Source organism: Gorilla gorilla, chromosome 16 (genome assembly GCF_029281585.2).
Source record: "Gorilla gorilla gorilla isolate KB3781 chromosome 16, NHGRI_mGorGor1-v2.1_pri, whole genome shotgun sequence".
NCBI lineage: Eukaryota > Metazoa > Chordata > Mammalia > Primates > Hominidae > Gorilla > Gorilla gorilla.
The window spans coordinates 30,962,501-30,988,600 of record NC_073240.2 but is presented as its reverse complement, the minus strand read 5'-3'; the positions used below and the strand labels follow the sequence as shown (position 1 = coordinate 30,988,600).

At 41.0% G+C, this 26,100-nt stretch overlaps 1 protein-coding gene across 6 annotated transcripts in view; it reads left to right on the top strand.

Annotated features, from left to right (window-relative positions):
* Nucleotides 1-8,860: 8,860 nt before the first annotated feature.
* TJP1 (tight junction protein 1) overlaps nt 8,861-26,100 on the top strand; it is a 270,016-nt gene continuing 252,776 nt past the window's right edge. For 2 of the 6 annotated variants that reach the window (XM_031002056.3, XM_031002054.3), the window contains exons 1-2: nt 8,861-9,241; nt 21,395-21,527. In XM_031002056.3, the coding sequence (XP_030857916.3) occupies nt 9,069-9,241; nt 21,395-21,527 (306 nt within the window). In that variant the 5' untranslated portion in view covers nt 8,861-9,068. The remainder of the gene's footprint in view (nt 9,242-21,394; nt 21,528-26,100) is intronic. The other 4 variants (XM_031002059.3, XM_055363958.2, XM_031002055.3 and 1 more) reach the window with 3 other exon arrangements.

Below are 26,100 nucleotides of genomic sequence, written 5' to 3'. Positions count from 1 at the left end.
ACAGCTTCCACTGTTTTCTGCTGACTAACATCTGGCCTTCTTCACTCATTGGTAGTAAGGGCCTTACCCTACTGGCATTTGAGTTTGTGAGCCCAGGCTTAAGGTATGACCACACGAGTGCAAGGCTGAAGTAGAATAGGGAAAAGATCTCTAGAAGAGATGGGACCAAGGAACTGAGAGGCAAGAGCATTGGATGGTCCACCCACATGGATGTTGAAATCATTCAAACTTATGCCAGGGGCCAGGTGCGGTGGCTCACGCCTGTAATCCCAGCACTTTGGGAGGCCGAGGCAGGTGGATCAGGAGGTCAGGAGATGGAGACCATCCTGGCTAACACGGTGAAACCCCATCTCTACCAAAAATACAAAAAATTAGCCGGGCGTGGTGGCGGGCGCCTGTAGTCCCAGCTACTTGGGAGGCTGAGGCAAGAGAATGGCGTGAACTCGGGAGGCGGAGCTTGCAGTGAACCGAGATCGGGCCACTGCAGTCCGGCCTGGGCGACAGACCGAGAATCCGTATCAAAAAAAAAAAAAAAAAATTATGCCAGGAATAAAAGTGGAGAGGAAGGCAGTAAACGACAATAAAGAAGAGGGGAAAGGGGTAGGTAATATCCTTTAAGGGTATAAACTTCAGGGCAGCCAGTTTTTAGTTTTTTTGGTTGTTTGGTTTGGTTTGGGCATGAGAAAGAGCAAGGAATGGTTTAGAAGGGGCAGGACCAGCAAGGAAGAAACTTACCCCAACCTCTGGCCTTTAGACATGTGGGGTGCAAGAGATAAAACACCTCGTGTCGAGGGCTGCCGAGGGCAGCATTGGGGCACTGAGGGCTGCCGAGGGCAGCTGAATTGGGGGACAGTCCAGCTTCAAGCAAAGATAGGAGCTGATGAGAATGTTCCAACAAAATGCTAAGGATGTAGAGTGGCTTGCTGTTTGCAGAAATGGCATTCCAGAGGGCACAAAGATAGGTTTGGAAAAGATGGAAATTGGATCACTTTAACCAGAGGTGAACAGAGTAGTAAGTATGGATGTTACTAGCTGACTGGAGGGGCTTTGACTCTTATTGGTGGCCACTGGGGTAAACAAGGATATGAGGTGTGATGGCATTAGCCACAGCACCTCTTAGAGCTGTGCTTTATAACACACTGTTGTGATCTATTAAAGAGTCAAAAAATAGGCCAGGCATGGTGGCTCACGCCTGTAATCCCAGCACTTTGGGAGGCCGAGGCGGGGGATCATGAGGTCAGGAGTTCAAGACCAGCTTGGCCAATATGGTGAAACCCCGTCTCTACTAAAAATACAAAAATTAGCTGGGCGTGGTGGCACACACCTGTAATCCCAGCTACTCAGGAGGCTGAGGCACGAGAATCCCTTGAACCTGGGAGATGGAGGTTGCAGTGAGCCAAGATCATGCCACTGCACTCCAGCCTGGGCGACAGAGACTCCGTCTCAAAAAAAAAAAAATTATATATATATATATGAGATGAGTTATGATTAACATTTAAAACGATTGTGATTCACATTTAAAAAAATTAAGTAGAAGAGAACAGAAAAGTTCAACCCAGGTAGTAAGGTAAAATATTGTTTTCAGAAGCTTTTGCTTCAGTTGTGTGTGTATGTGTGTGTGTGTGTGTGTCTGTATGTGTCTGTGTGTACACCTGTATGTGTCTGTGTGTACTGTGCCACTATTTAACATGTACTTCTGGCCAGACACGGTGGCTCACACCTGTAATCCTAGCACTTTGGGAGGCCGAGGCAGGCGCATCACTTGAGGTCAAGAGTTCGAGACCAGCCTGGCCAACATGGTGAAACCCTGTTTCTACTAATAATACAAAAATTAGCCGGGCATGGTGGTGGGCCCCTGTAATCCCAGCTACTTGGGAGGCTGAGGCAGGAGAATCGCTTGAGCCAAGGAAACAGAGGTTGCAGTGAGCCAAGATCACGCCACTGCACTCAAGCCTGGTTGACAGAGCAAGACTCCATCTAAAATAAAATAAAATAAAATAAAATAAAATATACTTCTAACTGTGCGTGGTAGTCAAAATAGGTGGAAGGACCTTGTTTTTGAGGAAGGTGGAGCAACAGGCTCAGGTGCTATAACCCTTGAGGTTGTATTCACTGGGAGGCAGGTTGGAAAAACACTACCTTGGACCTCGCATAGTGCCAATAGTAGCAGCTCCCACATTTTCCTTTGAAGCATTGACTATCATCTAAGAACTAATAGCGAATTTTTATTTCTTTGACTACATAAAATGATGTCAATTTTCCAGCTGTAATATTTATCTACATTGCATGCAAAACTCTGTTCTTTAGAAAAATGATATGCCTTATGACAAGTCATGAAGTCTTTCACTTTATATTAACATCCTGTCTCAAGTTCAACAAATATTTATTGGTTGCTTATGATACACCAGGCACTGTTCTGGGTGCAGGAGATAAAGGAGTGAACAAAACTGATAAAGCCGTTTTTTCTTGGTGGGAAGTTTTTCTTCTTACCAATTTAATCTCTTTGCTTGTTATACTTCTATTTGATTTTCTGTTTCTTCTTGAGTCAATTTCAGTAGTTTGGTCTTTCTAGAAAGTTTTCTAATTCACGTAGGTAGGTCCTTCCCTCCTTCCCTCCCTCCCTCCCTTCCTTCTTTTCTTTCCCTCCTTCCTTCCTTTCTCTCTTTTTTTTCTTTTTCTTTTTTCTTTTCTTTCTTTCTTTCTTTCTTGATTTCTTTCTCTCTCTCTTTCTTTTTTTTTTTTTTTTTTTTTTGACAGAGTCTTGCTCTATCACCCAGGCTAAAGTATAGTGGTGCAATCTTAACTCACTGCAACCTCCACCTCCTGGGCTTAAGTGATCTTCCCACCTCAGCCTGCCGAGTAGCTGGGACAACATAATTACCCACAGTATACTCCTTATAATCACTTTTGTTTCTGCAAGGTTGGTAGTAATATCCCCTCTTTCAGTCCAAATTTAGTAATTTGAGTTCTCTCTCTCACTTGGTCAGTCTAGCTGAAGGTTTGTCATCTTTATTGATATTTAATACTTCCTAAGAACCAACTTTTGGTTTTGCTGATTTTCTCTTTTTTTTATTCATCATTTCATTTATTTCTACTCTTAATCCTTATTATTTCCTTCCTTTTCCTTGCTTTGAGTTTATTCTGCTCCTCTTTCTAGTTGCTCAAAGTGGAAGATTAGGTTATACATTTATTTAAGATCCATTTTACCAATCTCTGTCTTTTGATGGGAATGCTTAGTACATTTACCTTTAATGTAATTAGTGGTAAGGTAGAATTTATGTCTGCCATTTTGCTATTTGCTTTCTATATGTCTTATATCTTGTTTTGTTCTATTCTTCTGTTACTGTTTTCTTTTGTGCTATATATTCTCTACTGTATTATTTTAATTTCCTTGTTATTTCTTGTATAACATTTTGAAAAAATCATTTTCTTAATAGTCATCCCGGGGATTACAATTAGCTTCTTAACTTAAAATAACCTAAGTAGTATTAATACTAACTTAATTTCTTTTTTTTTCCTTTTTTCAAGACAGGTCTCCTGCTGTTGCCCAGCCTGGAGTACAATGGCACAATCATGGTTCACTGCAGCCTCCATCTCCCAGGCTCAAGAGATCCTCCTACCTCAGCCTCCCAAGTAGCTGGGACTACAGGCACGTGCCACCATGCCTGGCTCATTTTTTATTTATTTATTTTTCTAGAGATGAAGTCCCACTCTGTTGCCCAGGCTGGTCTCAAATTCCTGGGCTCAAGCAATTCTCCCACCTAGGCCTCCCAAAGTGCTGGGATTATAGGCATGAGCTACCGTGCCTTGCCCTAATCTCTCTCTTTTTTTTTTTTTTTGAGATGGAGTCTTGCTCTGTCGCCCAGGCTGGAGTGCAGTGGTGAGATCTCAGCTCACTGCAAGCTCCACCTCCTGGGTTCACACCATTCTCCTGCCTCAGCCTCCCAAGTAGCTGGGACTACAGGCGCCCACCACCAGGCCCGGCTAATTTTTTGTATTTTTAGTAGAGACGCAGTTTCATTGTGTTAGCCAGGATGGTCTTGATCTCCTGACCTCATGACCCACCTGCCTTGGCCTCTCAAAGTGCTGGGATTACAAGCGTGAGCCACCGCACCCAGCTGACTTGCCTTAATTTCAATAGCATGCCAAAACTATGCTCCAGTATACATCCACTCTGTCCCTCTTAACTTTGTAATATGATTGTCAAACAAATTGTATGTTTATACATTAAAAGCCTATCGACACAGCTCATAACCATTGTTTTATGCAGTTGTGTTTTAAATCAGTGTTCAAACACATTTTTTAATTTAAAATTTTTTAATTTTAAAAATTAAAATAATTTTTTATACTCAATTGTGTAGTTATCAGAATCACTGCTCTTATTTTCTTTATGTGGATTTAAATTTCTAATATTCTTTCATTTCAGCCTGCAAGGTTCCCTTTGGTAATAGTGCATGTCTGCTAGTGATGATTTCATTCACTTTCTGTTTACCTGGAATGCCATAATTTCTCTTTCATTTTTGAAGGATATTTTTCCTTCCACCCTTTAAATATGATGTCTTCCCACTACCTTCTGACCTTCATGATTTATGATGAGAAGTCAGCTATTAAGCTTATTGAGGATCCTTTGTGTGTGATGAGTTGTTTTTCTTTTGCTGCTTTCAAAATTTTCTCATCATCTTTGGCTTTCAATAGTTTGACTATTATGTGTCTAGGTCACTACTTCAAGTTTTTTGAGCTCCTTGGATGGCAGATTACTGTTTTTCATAAAGTGTGGGAAGCCTGTTTCTTCAAATATTCTTTGTATTCCTTTCTCTCTATCCTTTCCTTCTGGGACTTTGTGTGCATGTTAATATACACATAAACTCATGGTTTCCCATAAGTCTCTGAGAATTTGTTCATTTTCTTCATTCTTTTTTCTTTCTGTCTCTCAGCCTGGATAATTTCAATTGAGCTATCTCCAAGTTCACTCCCTTTTGCTTCTACCAGTTCATATATGTTGTTATTGAGCTCCTCTAGAGAATTTTTTCATCTCACTCTTGTGCTTTTCAACTCCAGAGTTTCTATTTTTTAAAAGTTCTGTTTATTGATATTATCTATTTAGTAAGACATCATTCTCACATTTTCCTTTAGTTCTTTAGACATGGTTTCCTTTAGTTCTGTGAACATATTCATAATGGCTGATTTAAAGTCTTTGTTCAGTAAGTCCAATGCCTGGGGTTCCTCAGGAATGGTTTCTATTAACTGCTTTTTCCTGCATATAGGCCATAATTTTGTTTCTTTGGATGTTGTGAATTTTTTTGTTGAGATCTGGACGTTTTGAACAATGTAATGTGGCAACTCTAGAAATCATATCCCCTCCTCTCCACTGAGGTTTGTTGCTGGTTTAGTGATTTTGCTGGACTAATCTATAAAGTCTGTATTGTTTGTTGTGTGCAGCCATTAGAGTCTCTGCTTGGATAGTTTAGTGCTTAGCTAATGATTGAATGGATATTTTCTTAAATGCTTTGAACTGATAAATCCCCTAGCTTTTGCTGAGAGGCTGTGTGTGCTGGGGCATGCCTTGCACATTGTGGTAGGTAGTTTATGATTCTTCCTTAGCCTTTATTTTCTGCATTGTACTGAAACTCAAGGTCAGACAGAGGTGAGAGATTAGAGTCTTCTTAGGTGTTTTTTGGGTGTGTTCACAGTCCTGCATGAAATTCTGGATTCGTAGGTATATGTCAGAGCTTTTCAAGGAACTATATGGACTCTTATTGCCCTTTTTTTTTTTTAACTTTTTTGGTTAGCCTCTTGTTAGTACCAAACAGTTTCACCACCGCAGGTATCTGTGATGTTAAACAGTTGCAACTGATTGTTTTCAACAAATGCACTAGGGATAGGGCTGTTTGCACAGAGCAAGTTCTGAACCAGGTCAAATAAAGACAAACCCTGAGAATGGAACTTTTCAAGGTGCTTCCAGACAGGTCAAATAATGACAGTTTACTTAGTATGGGGCTTTTGAGAAGATCTAAACCTATTCTGCCCCATCCAGTGGCTGCTGGATGGTTTTCAAAGCTACTGTAGTTGTGAGGCTGTTGGCTTACTAGGCTACTGTAGAGCTGGAGAGAAGTAGTTGAGAATTGGGCAGATCAAAATGCCCTAAAGCTCACTGTACTCACCAAGATTCAGTAATTTTTCTTGAATAAATACTCTTTGGATTGTTGTGTTTGGTTAATTTCTGGAGTTGGTTTTAACTATTTTTGCCAGTGTGCTCCCTTTTATGGAGAAGCAGATTTTCTACCACTCTAGAAGTGCTTCTCCCAGATTTATTTTTATTGCTTATTATCCTGAATAGGTCCCTCAGCTTCCAGGTGCCTAAATCTTTGAGCACAGTGTAGTATTTTCATCAAATATCTTACAATTATTATGACAAAGTAATGCAAAAGGCCAAACATACATTTGACATGGTGAGTATATAAAAACAGGCCTTGATGTTTCTTAAAAGTTCTGCTCCAAGGATGTCCTCTCCCCAGGGGGGTATACAACCGAAGTGTCAAAAACCTGCCAATTCCTCATTTTATGTGAGAGCTAAAATTTCTGGGTAAATGAAAGTGAAATATTTAGACCTGCTTTCCTACCTAAGTGACTGTGAAATCATGTTGGGAACCCAAACCCCAGGAAGATTGTGTTGTTTTAATCTTATGTGCTAATTAATTTGAAGATGAAGTATTTAAATAGAGGTGCAGGAGGGATAAACTGTGGAGGGAGGGGGTTAACACTTCTGCCTGGTGGATGCATAGGTGCTTATTATTGGTACTCTTCATATATACTATATATACACACATACATATAGTATGCATATATCCAAATAGGCATCCTTTGCTTTGCAGGTTCAGATATGACTGATGTCAGCTGTTTAGTTAAATAACACCAGTATCTCAACAATATGGTTGAAATTTTAGTTACTGGATGGGGCATGGTGGCTCATGCCTATAATTGCAGCACTTTGAGAGGCTGAGGTGGGAGGATCGCTTGAGCCCAGGAGTTTGAGACTAGCCTGGGCAACACAGTGAGATCCCGTCTCTTCAAAAAATAAAAATACAAAAATTAGCCAGGCTTAGTGGTGTGTGCCTGTAGTTCCAGCTACTTGGGAGGCCCAGGTGGGAAGATCGCTTGAGCCTGGGAGGTAGAGGCTCTAGTGAGCCATGATTGTGCCACTGCACTGCAGCCTGGGCAACAGCATGAGATCCTGTCTCAAAAACAAAACAAAGCAAAAACAAAAAAACAAATTTCAGTTATCATGCCATTTTAGCTGTGAACAAACATAGTACAATCTTTGCTTCTAGCTCTTTAGTCCACAAAACCCTATGTAAACAATAGATGTCCATAACAACCAGTGACCAATCAGAGCAGTTCTTTCAAAATCTGTCAGTGACGGGTCATTGCACTGTTAGTTTAGGCACTGGCAGCAAAGTGTGCAATTGTGTTGCTTCCTTTTCTCCAAGTGTTAAACTCACACAGCATTGTATAAAGATGAATAATTGAAAGGGAATTGGTCAACAAAGATGAAAGTGCAGCAAAGAAATAAAAAAATGGTAAAGATGGAATTGAAGTGAAATTCAAATTGAATGCAAATGAAGTACTATAGAAGAAATAGACAACTGTGGGAGTGCTGACTTTCCAGAGACTAGATATGCAGTCAGTGAAACTTACTCAAAGCACACTGAATGAGGAAAATGGCTGTGACAAAAAGGATGAGGATGTCCCGGAGGAAATGAGGTCCACAAAAAAATTTTACATTAAAGGAACTCTCTGAGACATTGCATGGCATTGGAAGTGCAAAGGATAAAATACTTGCGTGTAATCCAAATGTGATGTTTTGCTAAGGTACAGAAAAGGTGGTATATACGAGTTACACTAGAAGAAGACAAGCACTGTTCAAGTTATTCTTAATAAGCTTTATTTTTACAAACACATAAAACACTTTAATTCTCAATGTTTGAATGTTTTAAACTGATTTTTTTTCATTTCCATATACAGGGTATTTGTAACCATCAGTTAAGCGAGTTTTGAATGGTTCTTTTGTTGTTGTTGTTTGTTCTTTCCAAGACAAGGACTTGCTCTGTCACCCAGGCTGGAGTGCTGTGGTGTGACCTTGGCTCACTGCAACCTCGGCTTCCCGGGCTCAAGTGATTCTCCCCCCTCATCCTCCTGAGAAGCTGGGACTACAGGTGCACACCACCACGCCTGGCTAATTTTTTTTTTTTAATTTTGTAGAGACCGGGTCTCACTGTGTTGCCGAGGGCTGGTCTCGAACTCGTGGGCTCATGCCATCTTCCCGTCTGGGCCTCCCAAAGTGCTGGGATTACAGGCGTGAGCCACCGTGCCCGGACCGCTTTGAATGTTTTGAGAAAAACTGTTTAAAGTCGTGAAACAATCTTAATTTTTCCCAGTGATTATTAAGGTAGTTTTGCATGGTTCAGTCATTTCCAGCGTCCAGAATTACCGTGCAAGCGAGGACTGCATGCGCGTGTAGAACGTATTCGCCATATGCATTATATGTCAATGTGAAGTCAACCACTTTGGGATAGAACACATCAATTGATGGTTACAAACCAACAGGCAGTGTCTCGTTTTTGTTGTTGTTGTTGTTTGTTTGTTTGTTTTAATCCGCGCTGTAAGTGTGCTGTTGGGATTCTCTTTGGGTGCTAACGGTTGAGAAGGAGCTCCTGCCAGCCGCTGAAAACACCGCGGCACGCGGGCGCAGGGCCTGGGCAGGGCGGCCGGCGCGCAGGTGGCCCGGCCTCGCCCAGCGGCTCCAGAGCGGGGGCCAAGCCAGCCCGGCCTCCCGCGAGACCCGCACCCGCCCACCGGAGCGCGCCGCCGGGCCACGGCCTGCAGGGGTGGAAGGGGCGGCGGCGGCGGGAGCTGCGGGCCACGCACGGCGGCGGCGGGAGCGGCCGGGCACGCACGGCGACGGCGGCGGCGGGAGCGGGAGCCCGGGACACGCACGGCCGCAGCTGCGGGTGCGGCGGGCGCGGGAGCTGTGGGAGCTGTGGTGGCGGCGGATGGCCCAGAGCTGATCTATGCGGCGCCTGGAGGGGCTGTGTCTGCGGCGGCGGCGGAGGCGGCGGGGCCCTGCCCGCGAGCGGAGCGGGGACAAGATGAAGTACCAGAAATACCTGACGGTGCTGCAGATGGCCATCGGCGTCACCCCCTCCAACCGCGGCAGCCTCCTGCCGCTCAAGAGGAAGCTGTGGTGAGGCGGCCGCGCGGGCGCGGAGCCCCAGCCGGGCTAGGCGCGGAGCGGGGCGGGGGCCGGAGTGGGAGAGCGAGCGGGGGCCCGGGCGGTCGGGCGGGGGGCGAGGCCGCGACTGTCGGGCCCGACGGGACGCGGGGCGCGCCGCGCGGGGCGCAGCAGCCAAGGCCGAGCCCAGGGCCGAGCGCCGCCTTGTACCGCGTGCCCGCTGACTGGTTCCGCCGAGACCCTCGCTGTGCCCGCGGCGCGTAGGGCAACGGGGAGCGGCCGGGACGCCTGGCACCCGCACCCGGGCGTCGGCCTCCCGCCTCTGTCTGTCCTTTCTGCTCCATTACGGCGGGTTCTGGCTCAGAATTTCCAGCCAGGCTCTCGCGGAGACAGCAGAGAATTCATTGGTATCACGGTGTGCGTTTTCAGTTATTTTCCAAACATTCGTCTGCTGCTGAGTGCGTAGTAGAGGACGAGCAAGGCAAGGGGAATAAGTTGGGAAATTATTATTGCATTGTCAGGGACTGTATTCCACCTGCATGCGTTCCAGTTCCTCCGACCTGGAAACTGTTACTGAGGTAATGAGGAAAAAACACCCTTAAAGAAAAATGTCTGGACCTTACTGGTTTACGTTGCCGATTATCTACAGGATTGTATATTGCATTTTATTAATAATAATCCTTAATCCATGCGGAATCCCAGGAGCCACCTAGGTATTCCACTGGCTTGAGATTTAGGATTAAGATTCTTTTGCAAAAGAACCTAGTAAAGGGAAGATGACTACAGAAAAAAGATGCCAGTTATGGCATTGGTCATTTTAATTTTAAAATTAGTGGTCAGTGTAGTTCATAAAGCTTTTATTCAGTTCAGTTGAACACAGTCTAATTTAATCCTAAGGTTGTAGAGAAAGGAGATGAGGCTGCTTTTAGGTAATGAGGAAAGTAATTCCTGCTGTATAAGACAGTGTGAAAGAGTGATCCTTACCAAAAAAGTATATAGCGTGATCAGCCAAGAAAAAGATGGGTTAAGAAAAAGAATCCTAAAAGTGGAGAATTTTGAAGGTAAGACAAATATGGACAGCAAAGTTCAGAATTCAGTTGTGCCACTTACTGTGTGACCTTAAGTTCCTGGAGTGTCTCTTTCTTCCTCTGTAAAGTGAGAATCTTGTTATCTCCCTCATGGGGATATACACAGATCAACTCTGATAATGAATACAAAGGTGTCTACCACTGTGCTTGGCTTAATAATAGGTGCTTAGTAAATGTTAGTGTCTTTCTGCCCCCACCAATTTGTTTTTTTTTTTTAAATAAATTTATTCTGCAAAAGATACTTTAATGTGCCGGGTATAGTGGCTCACACCTGTAATCCCAGCACTATGGGAGGTCGAGGCAGGCGTATCACCTGAGGTCTGGAGTTCAAGACCAGCCTGACCAACATGGTGAAACCCCGTCTCTACTAAATAAACAAACAAATAAACCAAAAAAATACAAAATTACCCGGGCGTGGTGGTGTGTGGCTGTAATCTCAGCTACTTGGGAGGCTGAGGCAGGAGAATCGCTTGAACCCGGGAGGCAGAGGTTGCAGTGAGCCAAGGTCATGCCACTGCACTCCAGCCTGGGCGAGAGTGAGACTCCTATTTCAAAAAAAAAAAAAAGATATTTTCATGTGACGAACAGCAAGTGACAACACTTAGAAGACAAGGTTAGCCGCAGTTCAATTAAAACATGTCCGTGGGAGATGTTAGCAAATAAATGAAGACTGTCACTACAGTGAAGGAAGAAGGGGTAACATTTGAAGATCGCTTCTCAGATTGATGGTATATGGGGGTATGGGAAATATCAGCACCAGCAGTCATATGTCCCATTTTGCTTTTCTCCTGAGCCCTTATCAATAACTAACACATTGTTTATTTTACTTATTTTTCATATATATTCCCCTTCTCCTCACTAAAATGTAAGTTGCATGAGGGAGGGCTTTTGTTTGTTTCATCCATTACTGTAAAACCCCTGCAACGGATGTCTGGTACAAATGTACCAGAAAGCTTCTCAATAAATATTTGTTGAATAAATGGATTCTTAATAATTTGTGATTGGGAAATAATATGTTAGGGAAATCTGTTTTCTTAATGTTCAGTTTAAAATTTTTTATTTATTTATTTATTTATTTTGAAACAGTTTTGCTCTTCTTGCCCAGGCTGGAGTGCAATGGCAGATCTCGGCTCATTGCAGCCTCCACTCCAGGATTCAAGTGATTCTCCTGCCTCAGCCTCCTGAGTAGCTGGGATTACAGGCGCCTACCACCACATCCGGCTAATATTTTGTATTTTTAGTACAGATGGGGCTTTACCATGTTGGTCAGGCTCGTCTCAAACTCCTGACGTTAGGTGATCCACCCAGCTTGGCCTTCCAAAGTGCTGGGATTACAGGTGTGAGCCACTGCGCCCGGGCCAGTTTAAAAATCAAGATGTGGGAATAATATTTGAGGAATTATTAGACATCAATATTAGCAGCATTTGGTCACAAAGTTAGGAAACTATATTTATTCTTTTCCATCACTGGGGTTCTGCTTCTGAAAACACATTCTCTAAACACAGAATTTCTGAAGAGAGGACACAAGGAAATAAAATCCAGGTAACTTTTATATCCAAGCAATTCATGTTTGAGGTAGGCAGTGAGTTAGGGCCAGGGATAAAAACCATCTTACTAAGAGGCGGCCTGGAAAAGGCAAGGGGCTTTTGTTGAGCTTTTCCATGATCTTAGATAATCATTTCATAATTTCCACTCATTGTTAACTTGCAAACATTCATCTGATTCTACAGCGGCAAAGGGAAGGGTATGCTCTATGAAGAACTCTGGAGTGAGTGGCTCTTTTAAATAGAGATGTAGAATACTTCATATTCTTAAGTTGGAGAACATTGTGCCGCCAGATTTATTTTTCTCTTATACGCTTTGGATTTATTTTTTAGATAATGTTTCATTTTGCTAGTTTCATAGCAACCGCACATGGAGCATTGGAGACATAAGGTGCCATCATATGTCTAGAAGATAGTAGGATGTAGGTCCTGACTCTAGAGTGGTGGGTGGAAACCAATAGCAGACATCAACAATGCTTGTAAGACTTTGGAATGCACCAGCTTGTGCCTGTTTACAAATGTGAGGGCCTGACGTGGTGGCTCATACCTGTAATCCCAGCACTGTGAGAGACCAAGATGGGTGGATCATTTGAGGTCAGGAGGTCGAGACCAGCCTGGTCAATATGGTGAAACCCTGTCTCTACTAAAAATATATAAAAATTAGCCAGGCATGGTGATGTGTGCCTGTAATTCCAGCTACTCAAGAGGCTGAGGCAGGAGAATCGCTTGAACCTAGGAGGCGGAGGTTGCAGTGAGCCGAGATTGTACCATTGCACTCCAGCCTGGGTGACAGAGCAAGACTCCATCTCAAAATAAATAAATAAATAAATAAATAAATAAATAAATAAATAAATAAATGTGAGGATGTATTATGAAAACTTGTCAAGGCATATGTGAAGATTTATATGAAGATATTTATGTATCTGTGTTTCTCTGTCTTTATTGCAGTCTATATGGAAAGGCTTCTGCCAGTGTAAAGGGCAGGGTTGCATGCCTTATTCCCACACTTCCATCTCGCTTGGGTATTTGTGCCTGTCAGTTTTTCTTTGTGCAATATCTCCTGTCTTTCTGATTGGCTCTACAAATCTCATAAGGAGAATTATATTTGCAGACCAACTTAGGTGGAAACTAAAGCAGACAGTCAGACCCACATCAGTGGAGCCTGTAGAAACTCTCTTCTCCTCATCCCCTTCTTCAAGAAATTTAGGAAGCAGGAGTGTTTGCAGTATTTGGTTCTGAATCATTACTTAGGAACACAGAACAAAGCCTGGTTACCTCTACCTGAGGTAGGTGTAAGTTTGCAGAGCCTGCTGGCTTCCTTTGGGGGACCTCTTGGAATTGCCAGCAATGAAAAGAAGCAGTGGGGCTTTGTGTTTTCAGGGGCTGCTGTAACAGATCACATAAACTTGGTGGCTGAAAACAACAGAAATTTATTTTCTCAGTTATGGAGGCTAGAAGTCCAAAATCAAGGTGTTGGCAGGGTCACACTCCCTCAAATGCTCTAGGGGAGGATCCTTCCTTGCCTCTTTTGAACATTCTTTGTGGCTGCATCAATCCATTCTCTGCTTCTGTCTTCACATGACCTTCTCTGTGTCTTTGTGTCTCTGTGTCTTCTCCTCTCTCTCTTTTTTTTAAAAGACTAAAACTTTTAATTTTTAATTTGTTTCAAATTATAAACTAGGAACTCATAAAATAAATGCTCCATTTTATAATATGTATACATATGCAGACAGATTCTTCTGCAGGCCATATTAGAATCTCCACTGCAACTAAAACAGCTCTCCTCTGACATCCTGGAGTCTTGCTTCCTTTTTCCTCTGTCTCTTATAAGGACACTTGTCATTGGATTTAGGGCCCACCTGGATGATCCAGGATGATCTCATCTGGAGATCTTTAATTACATCAGCAAAGACTTTGTTTCTAAACATGGTAACATTCTAAGTAAGGTGACATTTATGCTGCTGTTCTGCAGGTATGAGGCACAAATAATAGTTACTCCTTTTCAATGTAAAATGTGAAAAATATTTTCATAATTTATTGCTATCAGCAGTCTTGAGTTTTGCACTAAGTGCTTTAAGAGTATTTACAGTGGGCTGGGCACAGTGGCTCACACCTGTAATCCCAACACTTTGGAAGGCTGAGGCGGGCAGATTACAAGGTCAAGAGATCGAGACCATCCTGGCCAACATGGTGAAACCCTGTCTCTACTAAAAATACAAAAATTAGCTGGGCGTGATGGCGCATGCCTGTAGTCCCAGCTGCTCGGGAGGCTGAGACAGAAGAATCGCTTGAACCCAGGAGGTGGAGGTTGCAGTGAGCCGTGATCATGCCACTGCACCCCAGCCTGGCGACAGAGCGAGACTCAGTCTCAAAAAAAAAGAAAAAGTATTTACAGTGATCTTAGGGAGAAAAGGGGGTGTGATTTCATTTTCTTTATACTCTAAAAACATTTCCCCAGTTATTTGATTCAGTGATTATTTAAGGCCATGCACTATCAGTATATTCATTCAAGTAGTCATCTAATAATCAGATTCCAAAAACAATAAGAGTTGCTATTCATTGAGCTATTACTTGCTGCACTCTATATTAGTGCTTTCCAAGTATCTTGTCATTATTTAACTTATAGCACCCCTATGAGGTAGGTGCTGTATTTTCTCGGTTTTACAAATTAGGTCATTGACTTGCTCAGACTCATACAATTGATCAAGGTTTAAAAGACAATTGATCAGTGAGATGACAGTCTAGAAGGAGAGAATAACTGAAAACAGATAGTAAAATGACTGGTAATTGCCCGATAGAAGGTTGTTTCTCCAAGGGTGGTCCCCCGGCCCACTCATGGATCACTGAGGTCCTCCTGTTGGGACTTGAAGGGCTCCAATACCTAAGTCCTTTCATAATTTTTTCTTTTTTTGAGACGAAGTTTCACTCTTGTCGCCCAGGCTGGAGTGCAATGGCGCGATCTCAGCTCACTGCAACCTCCGCCTCCCGGGTGCAAGTGATTCTTCTGCCTCAGCCTCCTAAGTAGCTGGGATTACAGGCGCCCACCACCACACCTGGCTAATTTTTATATTTTTAGTAGAGACGGGGTTTCACCATGTTGGCCAGGCTGGTCTCGAACTCCTGACCTTCAGGTGATCCACCCACCTTGGCCTCCCAAAGTGCTGGGATAACAGGCGTGAGCCACTGTGCCCAGCTCATAATTTTTTAAATGACCTAATTATTGGCAGTTGTGCACATTATTTTTTCTAAGTTCATCAGATGACTATTTACTGTTAACCTATTACATGAGTTATTAAGCTTTCTGAAGTCCAATGCTTATAAACAAAAATTAGCATTTTACTAGCTTTTCCTGAAGTGTCCTTCAGAAGGATTTAGCATCCTTTTAAAGCCAGCTGCCCTTCTGTACTTAGCAGTGTCTCACAGCTCCTTGGCTCACACTGTTGTTTGGAATTCCCCTCAAGTGGAGGAAGGATGCTTTGCTGTCACTCATTAGCATTCTCTTGAGTTGGCTGTGGCTGTCAGTTGCTGGTATCTTAAAACGAATATCTTGTAGAAGGATTATTAGTTGTTACTTTGTTGATAGATTTGTCCTTGTGTGACTGCTTTGTTTTTACCATCTTGATTATTTTTGCCCGATTCTGTGTTATTATTGAGTTCTTTTCCACTGGAAATTAGAAATGGGTGATGTAGATGAGCTTGGGAGTTGTTTATCTTAGAATGGTCAGAAATATTTGTAGCCAAAGCTCCTGAGTTGGAAACAAAAGGAATGAATACCGAAGGCTCCCTGGGAACATTGGGCTTTCAAGGATGGGGAGTAGAAAAGCATTCCAGCAGAGGGAAGGGTGTGGGAGGGATGGTTGCAGAATGTCAAGAAGTTGTGCTGCACTGTGTTGCAAGTATTTTGGACTAGTGAAAATTTGTATCTCTGTCAGATTTAAATGACTTTGCTAAGGACCGAGTCCCATGTCAAAGATGTAGCAGTCCACATTCGGCCTGTAGCCAGCAGAGCGCCCAACAGAGCTTTGTAGGTGTGACATAATGGGTGGAGTTGGATTGGTGTATATCTTTCTCCTGCATGTCCTTGACCAGGGAAGATACATTCAAGGAACAAGAGCTAAATGTTAACAGTTTTCTGGGTTGTTAATAATATTGGGGCAGGTGCTGGCTATCACCCAAATGAGGGTCTGTCTAGGAAGCTGTGCTGGAGCAGGCCACACTGGTCTGCAAGCCTCTGAGGGGATGCTTCCTCCCTTACCTCGGGAGCTATGATGGTGGAGGCTGCAGTGCAGACCAGACCTGTTCTAGCAGTGTCAGGTGAAGAGAAGGGAAATGGGCAGATCAAGTGGGGGACTGCCTCCAGGGGCCAGGCCTGTGGTCTGTGTTCATCCGGTAGGGGTAGGAAGTGGAACGAGAGGGTGGGCACTGGGCTTCAGCCTTTGATGCATATCAGCCATGCCCACAAGTAAAGCACACTCTCACGAGGGAAGTTACAAAGCAGGTGGAGAGAGGCAGAAATTTTCTCCCCACCTTCCCTCTAGGGAGGATAAAATGGAATTAAGAATTAGGAAAAGTAAAACCTCATTGTAAGCTAAATATTGATTTCCCTACATCAGTTCCCAACTTTATTTCCCTGTCATAAAGGGCCATTCCTCTAAATATGCGGGGAATAATCCCCGAAGTCTGAGTTACTCAGCTCAGATCTGCACCATCAGGGCTGGGGAAGAGTGGTACCAGGGGATGAAAAGAATTTATATTCCACGTCAAATGGAACTGTCCTTGGTGGGCTCTTTGTATAGCTCTTCTCACCTGAGTTACAGGTACGCAGCTGTGTTCTTGTGAGTGTCCAGAAAACAATGAAACACACACATGCCACTCCCCAAGACAAATATTTTTAAAGACAGTAATAAACAAAAGAAAAGCAACATCTAAAATTCACCTATTCCTACAAGAGCACTTCTACTTACACCAGAGTTAATATTCTGCATTATTATCTAGATCAGTGTTTTTTCTTTTCTTTATTCCACACCAAACAAAGGGGGGTCATTATTGAGCCATATGCCTTTTAACAGTTTACCTCAGCTTCCCAAAGATCTGGTCAAAGCTTTAAAGTTCCTGAAGTTACTCTGTAGAAGCCTGGTTAAATTCTTAGACAAGGTACCATCTTCCTGTGGAGTCTGTGGGCAGGGTAGGTCCAGAGCTGATTTTCACCTGGTATACACCACTTTAGCGCTACTGATTATTACTTTTTTTTTTTTTTTTTTTTTGAGACATGGTCTCACTCCATTGCCCAGACTGGAGTGCAGTGGTGTGATCACCATTTGCTGCAACCTCGACGTCCTGGCCTTAGGTGATCTTCCCACCTCAGAGTCCCAAGTAGTTGGGACCCATAGGCATGTGCAATCCCGCCTGGCGAGTTTTTTTGTATTTTTTGTAGAGACGGGATCTCTCTATGTTGCCCAAGCTGGTCTCAAACTTCTGGGCTCAAGAGATCCTCATGTCTCGGCCTCCCAAAGTGCTGATATTACAGGCATGTTTTTATTATGATCCTGGTAGGGAGGGCAGTGGATCTATTCTTCTAGTTATGTTTATGATCATTTTATTTTTCTGTTTTACTTTGTCACTGGATTTAGTATTACATTGAGTTAACCCTGGTAAATGTCTTGACTATCTGCCATTTATAAAATTTGGTAGATATAAATTTTTATTACAGGCTCTTTTAGGCTTCTAGATTTGGCATAAAGGGAGAATAGTGATGCCTTTCTAAGTCAGATGAGAGAAAAACTTACGAAGAACACTAGACAGATTTATTTATTTATATTAAATGTTTGCATTAATTTTCTAAAATATGATCACACCTACCAGCGCTATCAAAATAAAGTGAGAGAGAAATGAGAAGTTGATTTGTATTTAGTTTTATAACTCTATTTTTCTTTCCCATATGTCCTCTTTTGAATAAAGTTCATTGTTTTTCATGGAAGCTTTTACCCTGTGGAGAAGAGAACAAAGCTGTACAATGTTTCTTTTTATCCTAAGAATCATGAAAGTGGCATCAGTAAAATTTTACTTTGGGAGGCCAATTGAAAGGAAGACGCCCTAGAAATTCAATGAAAGAAGAAAATTAATTTTTAAAGCTATGACAAAATTAATAATAGTCTGAGTAAACAATAAAGAATGTCATCAGTGGACCGGTATTTTTGAGGACTCTTTGAAATGTAACTAGTATGTAGGGATAGATCTGTTGAGAGAAAACGTTGCAGTTGTCTGGAGCACTGGGGTCAGAGAGGCAGGGCTGTCCTAGAGGTAGCTACTGACTTGCAAGAGAAGCTGCCTCACAGACCTGGCAGCGTATCCCATCTCTCTGCCAGAGTTCCTGAAGGCAGGCCACAGTAGTCGCAGTGGGGAAATGGATGTTTTCCAATACAAATGTAAGTAGACATTAAAAATCACCAAACAATTCAAGAAAGCCAGTACCCAGAGAATTACCAAATTAAAACACAGAACTAACTCCTGAGAAAATAGAAAAACATTAGATGGTGATTTTCAGAAGAAAAAAAGGTTATTTTTGGAAAGATGCATGAGAATATTGCATTAATTAAACAAATACTAGATACAGGCCAGGCGTGGTAGCTCACACCTGTAATCCCAGCACTTTGGAAGGCTGATGGTGGGCAGATCACGAGGTCAGGAGATGGAGACCATCCTGGCTAACATGGTGAAATCCCGTCTCTACTAAAAATACAGAAAATTAGTCAGGTGTGGTGATGAGCGCCTGTAGTCCCAGCTGCCCAGGAGGCTGAGGCAGGAGAATGGTGTGAACCCGGGAGACGGAGCTTGCAGTGAGGTGAGATCGCGCCGCTGCACTCCAGCCTGGGAGGCACAGCGAGACTCCGACTCAAAAAAAAAAAAAAAAAAAAACTAGCTACTTTAGAAATTTAGAATTTACTGATTCATAGAAAAGAGAATGGCTGAATTCACAAAACTAACAAGCAAGTTTGCAATCTGGAGAAGTAAGTTAAAGAATCACAAAAGAGCAAAGAGATCAAAAGTATGAATAAGAAGCTAGGAAACCTGAACACTATTTCTAAGGGGAGTTGGGGCTCTTTGTAGGGATGTGGAGTTGCTGGGAAAGAGGGGGAATGAAGATGTGCTAATGCCACTTCTTGTTTAGGAGGAGGTGAGCATACTCATGAGCCCTAGGTGTTGATAGGAAAATATGAGTTTATGTGTGTGTGTGTGTACATATACGTGTGTGATGGATACATGTATAAAGATGTTAATGTACATGTGTGTATATAGCTAACTAGAGTTAGAGTTTCCCTAATAAGATGTATAACTTTCAAACTACTGAATGGAAAGGGAAAAAGGTCTTAGGGTGGTTGAGGACAAAGTAAACTCAATCATATTAATAAGGCAGAAACTTAAAAAGAAAGCATTAAACACAAAACAAGATGGCAGGAATAGATCTAAACATATGAGTAAAAACAATAAATTTGAATGGATTAAGTTTCTCTTAAAAGACATTAACCCTCAGATTGGGTAAAGAAAGAAAAAAATCCAGCTACATGCTACTTATCCAGAGTTAAAGGTACAACTTAAAAAAAAAAAAAAACCTAAAAAGAGAGAGAGACTTCGAACACTTGAAAATACAAACACAAGATAAATCAGGAAATGGTTAATATAAAAATGTAGATGGGGAAAATTATCATCAGACAAAATGGCATTTAAGGTAAAATCTTTAATTGGCATAGTCTTTTTATATGATAAAAGATTAAATCCCTAAGAAGATATGTGTCGTAAACATCAAGACATCTAATAAAAAACAATTGAAATATAAAAAGCAAAAACTAAAAGACATAGATTAATTGACAAGTCCATGTTCATGGTGGGACATCCTACAATAGTCCTTTATACAGAATCAGCAGTTCAACAGACAAAAATATAATGAAGGACATGGAGAAGTTGAGTGATAAAAATAATAAAGTGATAAAGTTGCCCTTGTATTTAAGGACTCCCCCAAATGGGTATTCTCATATACTGTTGATGGAAGTGTAAATTTGTAAAGCTTTTTGGAAAGGTATTACCTATCAGCATGTAGGAAACTCCCATCTCTGACTCTGCCTTTCTACTTTGAACAATCTTTCCTAACTAAATAATGCATTTGTACCCAAAGATGTTGCCAAGGATGTTCGTTGCTGTATGGTTTGGCAACAAACATAGGAAAACAAACTAAATGCCCATTAGTAGGGGAGTAGTTGAACAAATTATATTACATCTATGTTATGGGATGCCATTTAGCCATTAAAAAGAGTGAAATAGTTCTGTATGGATTATTATGGGAAGAACGTTATATTAAGTGAAAAATGTAAGGTGCAGGACAATACACACAATTTGGTAAAAAAAATTGAAAAGGAAATAAACACATCTATATATAAGCATGAGCATTTGTCTGGGAGATTATACAATACAAACAACTGTTAATAGTGGTTGATTTTGGAAAAGGGGGGTTTGGGATGAGGGAGAAAATGGCAGCTTTTACTTTCCATTTTTATATCTTTTTATATGCTTCAAATGTTTTAACTCTGTGGACGTATTACTTTTATTCTAAACTGTAGCCATATCTAGTCTATTTTATGATATTTACTGTGTCTGTATGTATATGTATGAACATGTATTCCAGTGTGCACTTTATAGATGGCTTATACTATTTGCTACTTCTTGTTGTCTGTGTTTTCGTGTTTCCATAATTATGCTGAATTAAGTGTATGCTATCATGTTTAGATTTATGTTATTTTCATGCTTAACAAAACCATGCTGAACAGTATCTGTGATGGACACAATGATAGCTCACTTGTACTGGGTGTGCCAGGCACCGGACTGAATGTTGAATAAATAACTGCCCAGAAGGAAGCAGATGCCCCTAAGTTACCTAGAAAACTTCAGTCTAATATTAATGGCTTCTTCAATAGTTGTAGAATTGATATTTAATGAATCTTTTTTTTAAAAAAACCTTATAAATGAGACAGGGTCTTACTCTTATCTCTCAGGCTGGAGTGCAGTGGTGGCTCACTGTAGCCTTGACCTCCCAGGCTCAAGCAATCCTTCCACCTCAGCCTTCCAAGCAGCTGGGACCACAGACATGCACCACCAGGACAGGCTAATTTTTTTATTTGTGTGTGTATATGTAGAGGCAGGGTCTCCCTGTATTGCCCAGGCTGCTCTCGAACCCCTGGGCTCAAGTGATCCTCCTGCCTTGGCCACTCAAAGTACTGAGATTACAAGGTGTGAGCCACCACCCACAGCCTAATAAATCTTAATGTTATACTATTTGAATCCTGTCAAGATGTCTAAACTAGCTAAGAAGTAGTTAGAAAGGGTATCTGATAGAATGTAGCTCTGCTGTGGTTCTTAGCTTTTTGGCTGGAAAAAGGAGTGTGACGTTTCCAAAGCTACCTTTGAGTAAATGCTTACCTCAAACTTGAGAAATGTGTTCACCTGTAAACCTGCCTTTTTAAGAATTTTTTTCTTTCTTGCAGGGTAACGCCATCCTCTGAAAATCCTAATGGTGCTACTTCTAGTGTCAGCCAAGGAAAACCCTCTTTAAGACGAATTAAAGGGAGATTACACAGAAGCAAAAGCCTTGATAGCATGGATTTCTGTGAGCTCACTGTAAGTGGACTGATCAATGCTTTTCTCATTTTTCCAAAGAGTATGAAAGTTTTTATTTTATTATTTTCATAAAAATGCAGCAGACTTATTTTGTGGCAGGCATTTTTAAATTTTAGAAATGGTTCACCCAACAGGTTACCAACCAGAATGTTTTCTTAACTAGCATGGATATGATAACATTGGTAAAATGGTTCATAATGATGATTCTGATCCAAATATGAAGATAGAGAAATGCTTCCTGACCTCTACAAGAAAAATTGATTTAAGTTCGATAGAGTATTAATGTGAATATATTATAAAATCACAAATCCACATGTTAATATAAGTAGAGACTTAAGTGTCTGATTAACCCCAAACACCCAGCTTCCTGGTAGTGCCAGACAATAATTACTCTGATATTATTAGTACGGATCCCAATTCAGTTAATGATGGTGCTTTCTTTCTATTCTTTTTTTTTTTTTGTAAAGAGCCAGGGTCTCCTTCTGTTGCCCTGACTGGAGTGCAGTGGTGCAATCATAGCTCACTGCAGCCTTGAACACCTGGGCTCATGTGATCCTCCCACATCAGCCTCCCAAGTAGTTGGGACTATAGGCGTGTGCCACTATGCCTGGCTAGTTTTTTAATATTTTGTAGAGATGGGGTCTCACTATGTTGCCCTGGCTGGTCATGAACTCCTGGTACTTTCTTTTTTTTCTAAGTGATTACGTTAGTGGTCGTATTTTTTTCAAGGCCAAGTGACAGGTTCTTATTTCTCATATGGAAATGTGGTAAATTCATGCATGTTTTTGGAGGAACACTGGCACTTTCAGGCCCCACTTGAATAAAAAAGATACTGTAATGCCATAAAGCAAATACTAGAATTTTCTTTGCTGTAAAAAGGTTTTATTTCAATTGGTGTATCATAAGGTTCAATGGCAAATTAATGAATGTTTAGGTTATTTGGTAGACCTGATATGTTCATTTCTGTCCTTTGAGTTTTGAAAAATTTTGAATGATAAAGGTACCATTGGCCATTGTTTCAAAAAATGATATCAAAGTATGAAACTAAATTCTGTCTTTTTCATCTCTTATCTATAACTACTGAAAATAAAAGCTCAGTAAATGTGAATACTCTGTTATTATTTTTTTTTTTTCTGAGATGGAGTCTTGCTCTGTTGCCCAGGCTAGAGTGCAGTGGCACGATCTTGGCTCACTGCAAACTCTGCTTCCCGGGTTCAAGCGATTCTCCTGCCTCAGCCTCCTGAGTAGCTGGGATTACAGGCGCCCGCCACCACGCCTGGGTAATTTTTTGTATTTTTAGTAGAGACAGCGTTTCACCATCTTGGCCAGGCTGATCTCAAACTACTGACCTTGTGATCCACCCGCCTCGGCCTCCTAAATTGCTGGGATTACAGGCGTGAGCCACCATGCCCGGCCAATACTCTATTTTTTTTACATTTATTTTAATTTGTTTACATTTATTTTACATGTATTTTTACATTTTTACTAAAATAATTTTATTCAAGCATTTTACTTTAAAATGTTCTTGAATGCTTTTATGACACAAGACATAAATAGATAAAATGTGACCTACCAGAAGACATTTAACCAAGAACAGAAAAAGAATAAAAAGACAGTAAATTCTTGCTGAGTAGAACTAACAGTTAAGGTGACTAAAGAAAATATAAATGTACTTCAAAATGAAGTGAATTGCTTTTCAAAAGTGAAACATTGAATTAATCAAGAAACAAATTTAAATTATTTGTTGGAATATAAAAATGGAAATTTAAATTTTATCAGCTTTTTTTCTATTGTGCAAAACATTGTCATTACTGAAGCATAATCATATAACTAATTAATTTTACATGTCATAAAATATATTTATTTGCATAAACAGAATCATTCTGGTTGGTGGAGAGGTTATAATGTTTCTAGAATGTAACAGACAAAAAGCTTTGCAGAGAAAAAGATGGCCTTCAGTTTTCCACAAATAGAAATGACAAATAGAGCCATGTTTTTATCATAATAAATATGTTTTAAAATTATGGAGAGTTTATTTTCTGCCTCATTTCATGAAAGAATTGATCTGGTTGAAGTTAGTACACACTCCAAGCAGGGAAAAAATAATGCTACCCAGGTGCAGAATTAATTTCTTTCTTTTTGATGGTTTTTCTATGTGACTCTGTCTCAAAAGTGAAATGTCTTAGTATCCCTGAAGGGAGGCATTTTAACATTGATGTTAAAAGAGAGGAAAAGTTGAGGTTCACAGAAGGCTTATTCCAGGGAGGAGCTGTATGTTCTGGTGTAATGGTTCCCTTGGCTTCATGGACGATGTTTTAAATTTTGGTTTTCTACTTCTGAAGAGTGCATTGAAAAGCCATGGACTTTGGTATGCTGACATTTCATTCCTCAGCAATGGGAATGTATTAATGAAGTCTAATTTCTGCAATTCATTTGAGTTTTTTGCAACTTGTGTTCATTTTCTTACTCAGGTTTTTGTGGTCATGGGTGGTGGAGCAACAATTTACATTTCCCGTATGTTACTCTGCATGTTTTTAGATTGTTAGAAATTTTTACAATGAGCATGTTTCATTTTTAGAAAAGCAATAACTGATTTTCCAAGCAATAAAAATAATAAATAAAAAGAAGAGCTTAACAGCTTGGCTCCTCCCACTTTCTACCATAAGATATGGCAATTAATACTGTAATACCCAAAATATGTAGGGGCATATAGCATTTCTGGCATGGGGCTAAAAACATTTTTTTCCCTACACTTTAAAAATTCTGTCTTTTTGGCCAGGCATGGTGGCTCACATCTGTAATCCCAGCACTTTGGGAGGCCAAGGTGGGTGGATCACCTGAGGTCAGGAGTTTGAGACCAGCCTGGCCAACATGGCACAACCCCGTCTCTATTAAAAAGACAAAAATTAGCTGGGCGTAGTGGCAGGCGCCTGTAATCCCAGCTACTCGGGAGCCTGAGGCAGGAGAATCGCTTGAACTCGGGAGGTGGAGGTTGCAGTGAGCCAAGATGGTGCCACCGCACTCCAGTCTGGACGACAGAGCGAGACTCCGTTGCAAAAAATAAAAAATAAAAAATCTGTCTTCTTTTATGAAAGAAGGAAGAGGGGGGCTACACATTTGACAAAAACATGGATTCGAAAAGGGTTTCATAGAAGATGAAAGGTATTCAGAATTGTTTTTCTAAGGAAGTTGACTTTGTAATATAATCGTGTAGAACCAATTTAAAACCTTAGCCACGGAAGTCTGAAGGGAAGGTATTTGGTAAAGGATCTGTAATGACTTCTAATTACATAGGAACAGAAATCTTTATTTCCTTTCCTTTAGGAAGTACCTTAGCCACCATAGATATCACTTTGTAAATGTTCTTACAGTTCAAACAACTCTGAAAACTTTACACACTATTTTAAAAATTTATTTAAAAATTCTGATTAAATGTATGACTCCCTATGACTGCCAAAGTAAATAGAGAACCTTGAAATAGGAAAACTTAGACTTAGTTAATAATCTCCTGGCATATATACATATCAAATTTGTATAACCAACAGAATAATATTTCTATTTTTATTTTTATGTTTTACTTTTAATTTTTCCAAATTTGTCTAAGGAAAAATACAACTTTTATTGCTTTTAGAAAAACATAGCAAGTGGAGCAAGAGATCCACTTGCTGTAGTTTCCTGGTCCCAGTTTCTGGCTGAGAGGCCTCAGGTTCCAGCTGAGCCTGTTGGCTTTGGTCCCGGGCATCATCAGAATGATGCCATTTCACTCCTGGGGAGAAGTGATTGTTTCAGCTTTCTCTGTGGGGATTAAATGGGATGGGCATTCTAGTTCATTTTGTAACCCTGCAGGATAATTGATTGGCATCCTAGTTTACTGACAGGGACTGGAATCCATCCAGTCTCCCTGGTTCCTTGAGGCAGTGTCCCAGAGATGCTTGGTAAAATTCTCTTAGGCATAGCCTGGACTCGACAATTCTGTTCTGTGTATGTGTTTTGCCTAGAAAACCTGAGCCCTTCTTCAATGTTGTAATGAGTAAAATGGTACATAAACCAGATGGCAGGTTCTTTTTTTTCCCCCTGGGGGTGATAGACATATAACAATCAATATGAAAAAGAAAAGTGACCTTTTGTCTTTAGATTTAGTGAATGATGTTTACATTCCTAGCTGTTCCATTTCACTCTGGTGTTGGATTCTGAGTGTATAGTCAAAGAAGTTTAAGTGATAATTTAAAAATTTAACAAATTGCTTGAAATTTTTCAGCTTCTTTTATCAAACCTCCTTCCTAAAATAGGGGAATGGAGCCAGTTGTTCTGTTTGGGAGGAAGGTATTCTAGAACATAAACTTAGGCAGTTTATTTCCTGCTTTGTGGGTGTAAATCTAGATTGCTGCTTATCTCTCTGCCAACAGAAAAATACTACAAAAAGTTTTGTGCAGTGAATAGAAACAATGATCCAATTAACAGTTTATGGTGATGTTCCCTTAACCTTGAGTGACAGGGGATTCAGTCATCACTGATAATCATTAGGCAAAAGGGATACATGTTTCAAAAACTTTAGAGGAGTTTTTGTCATTAG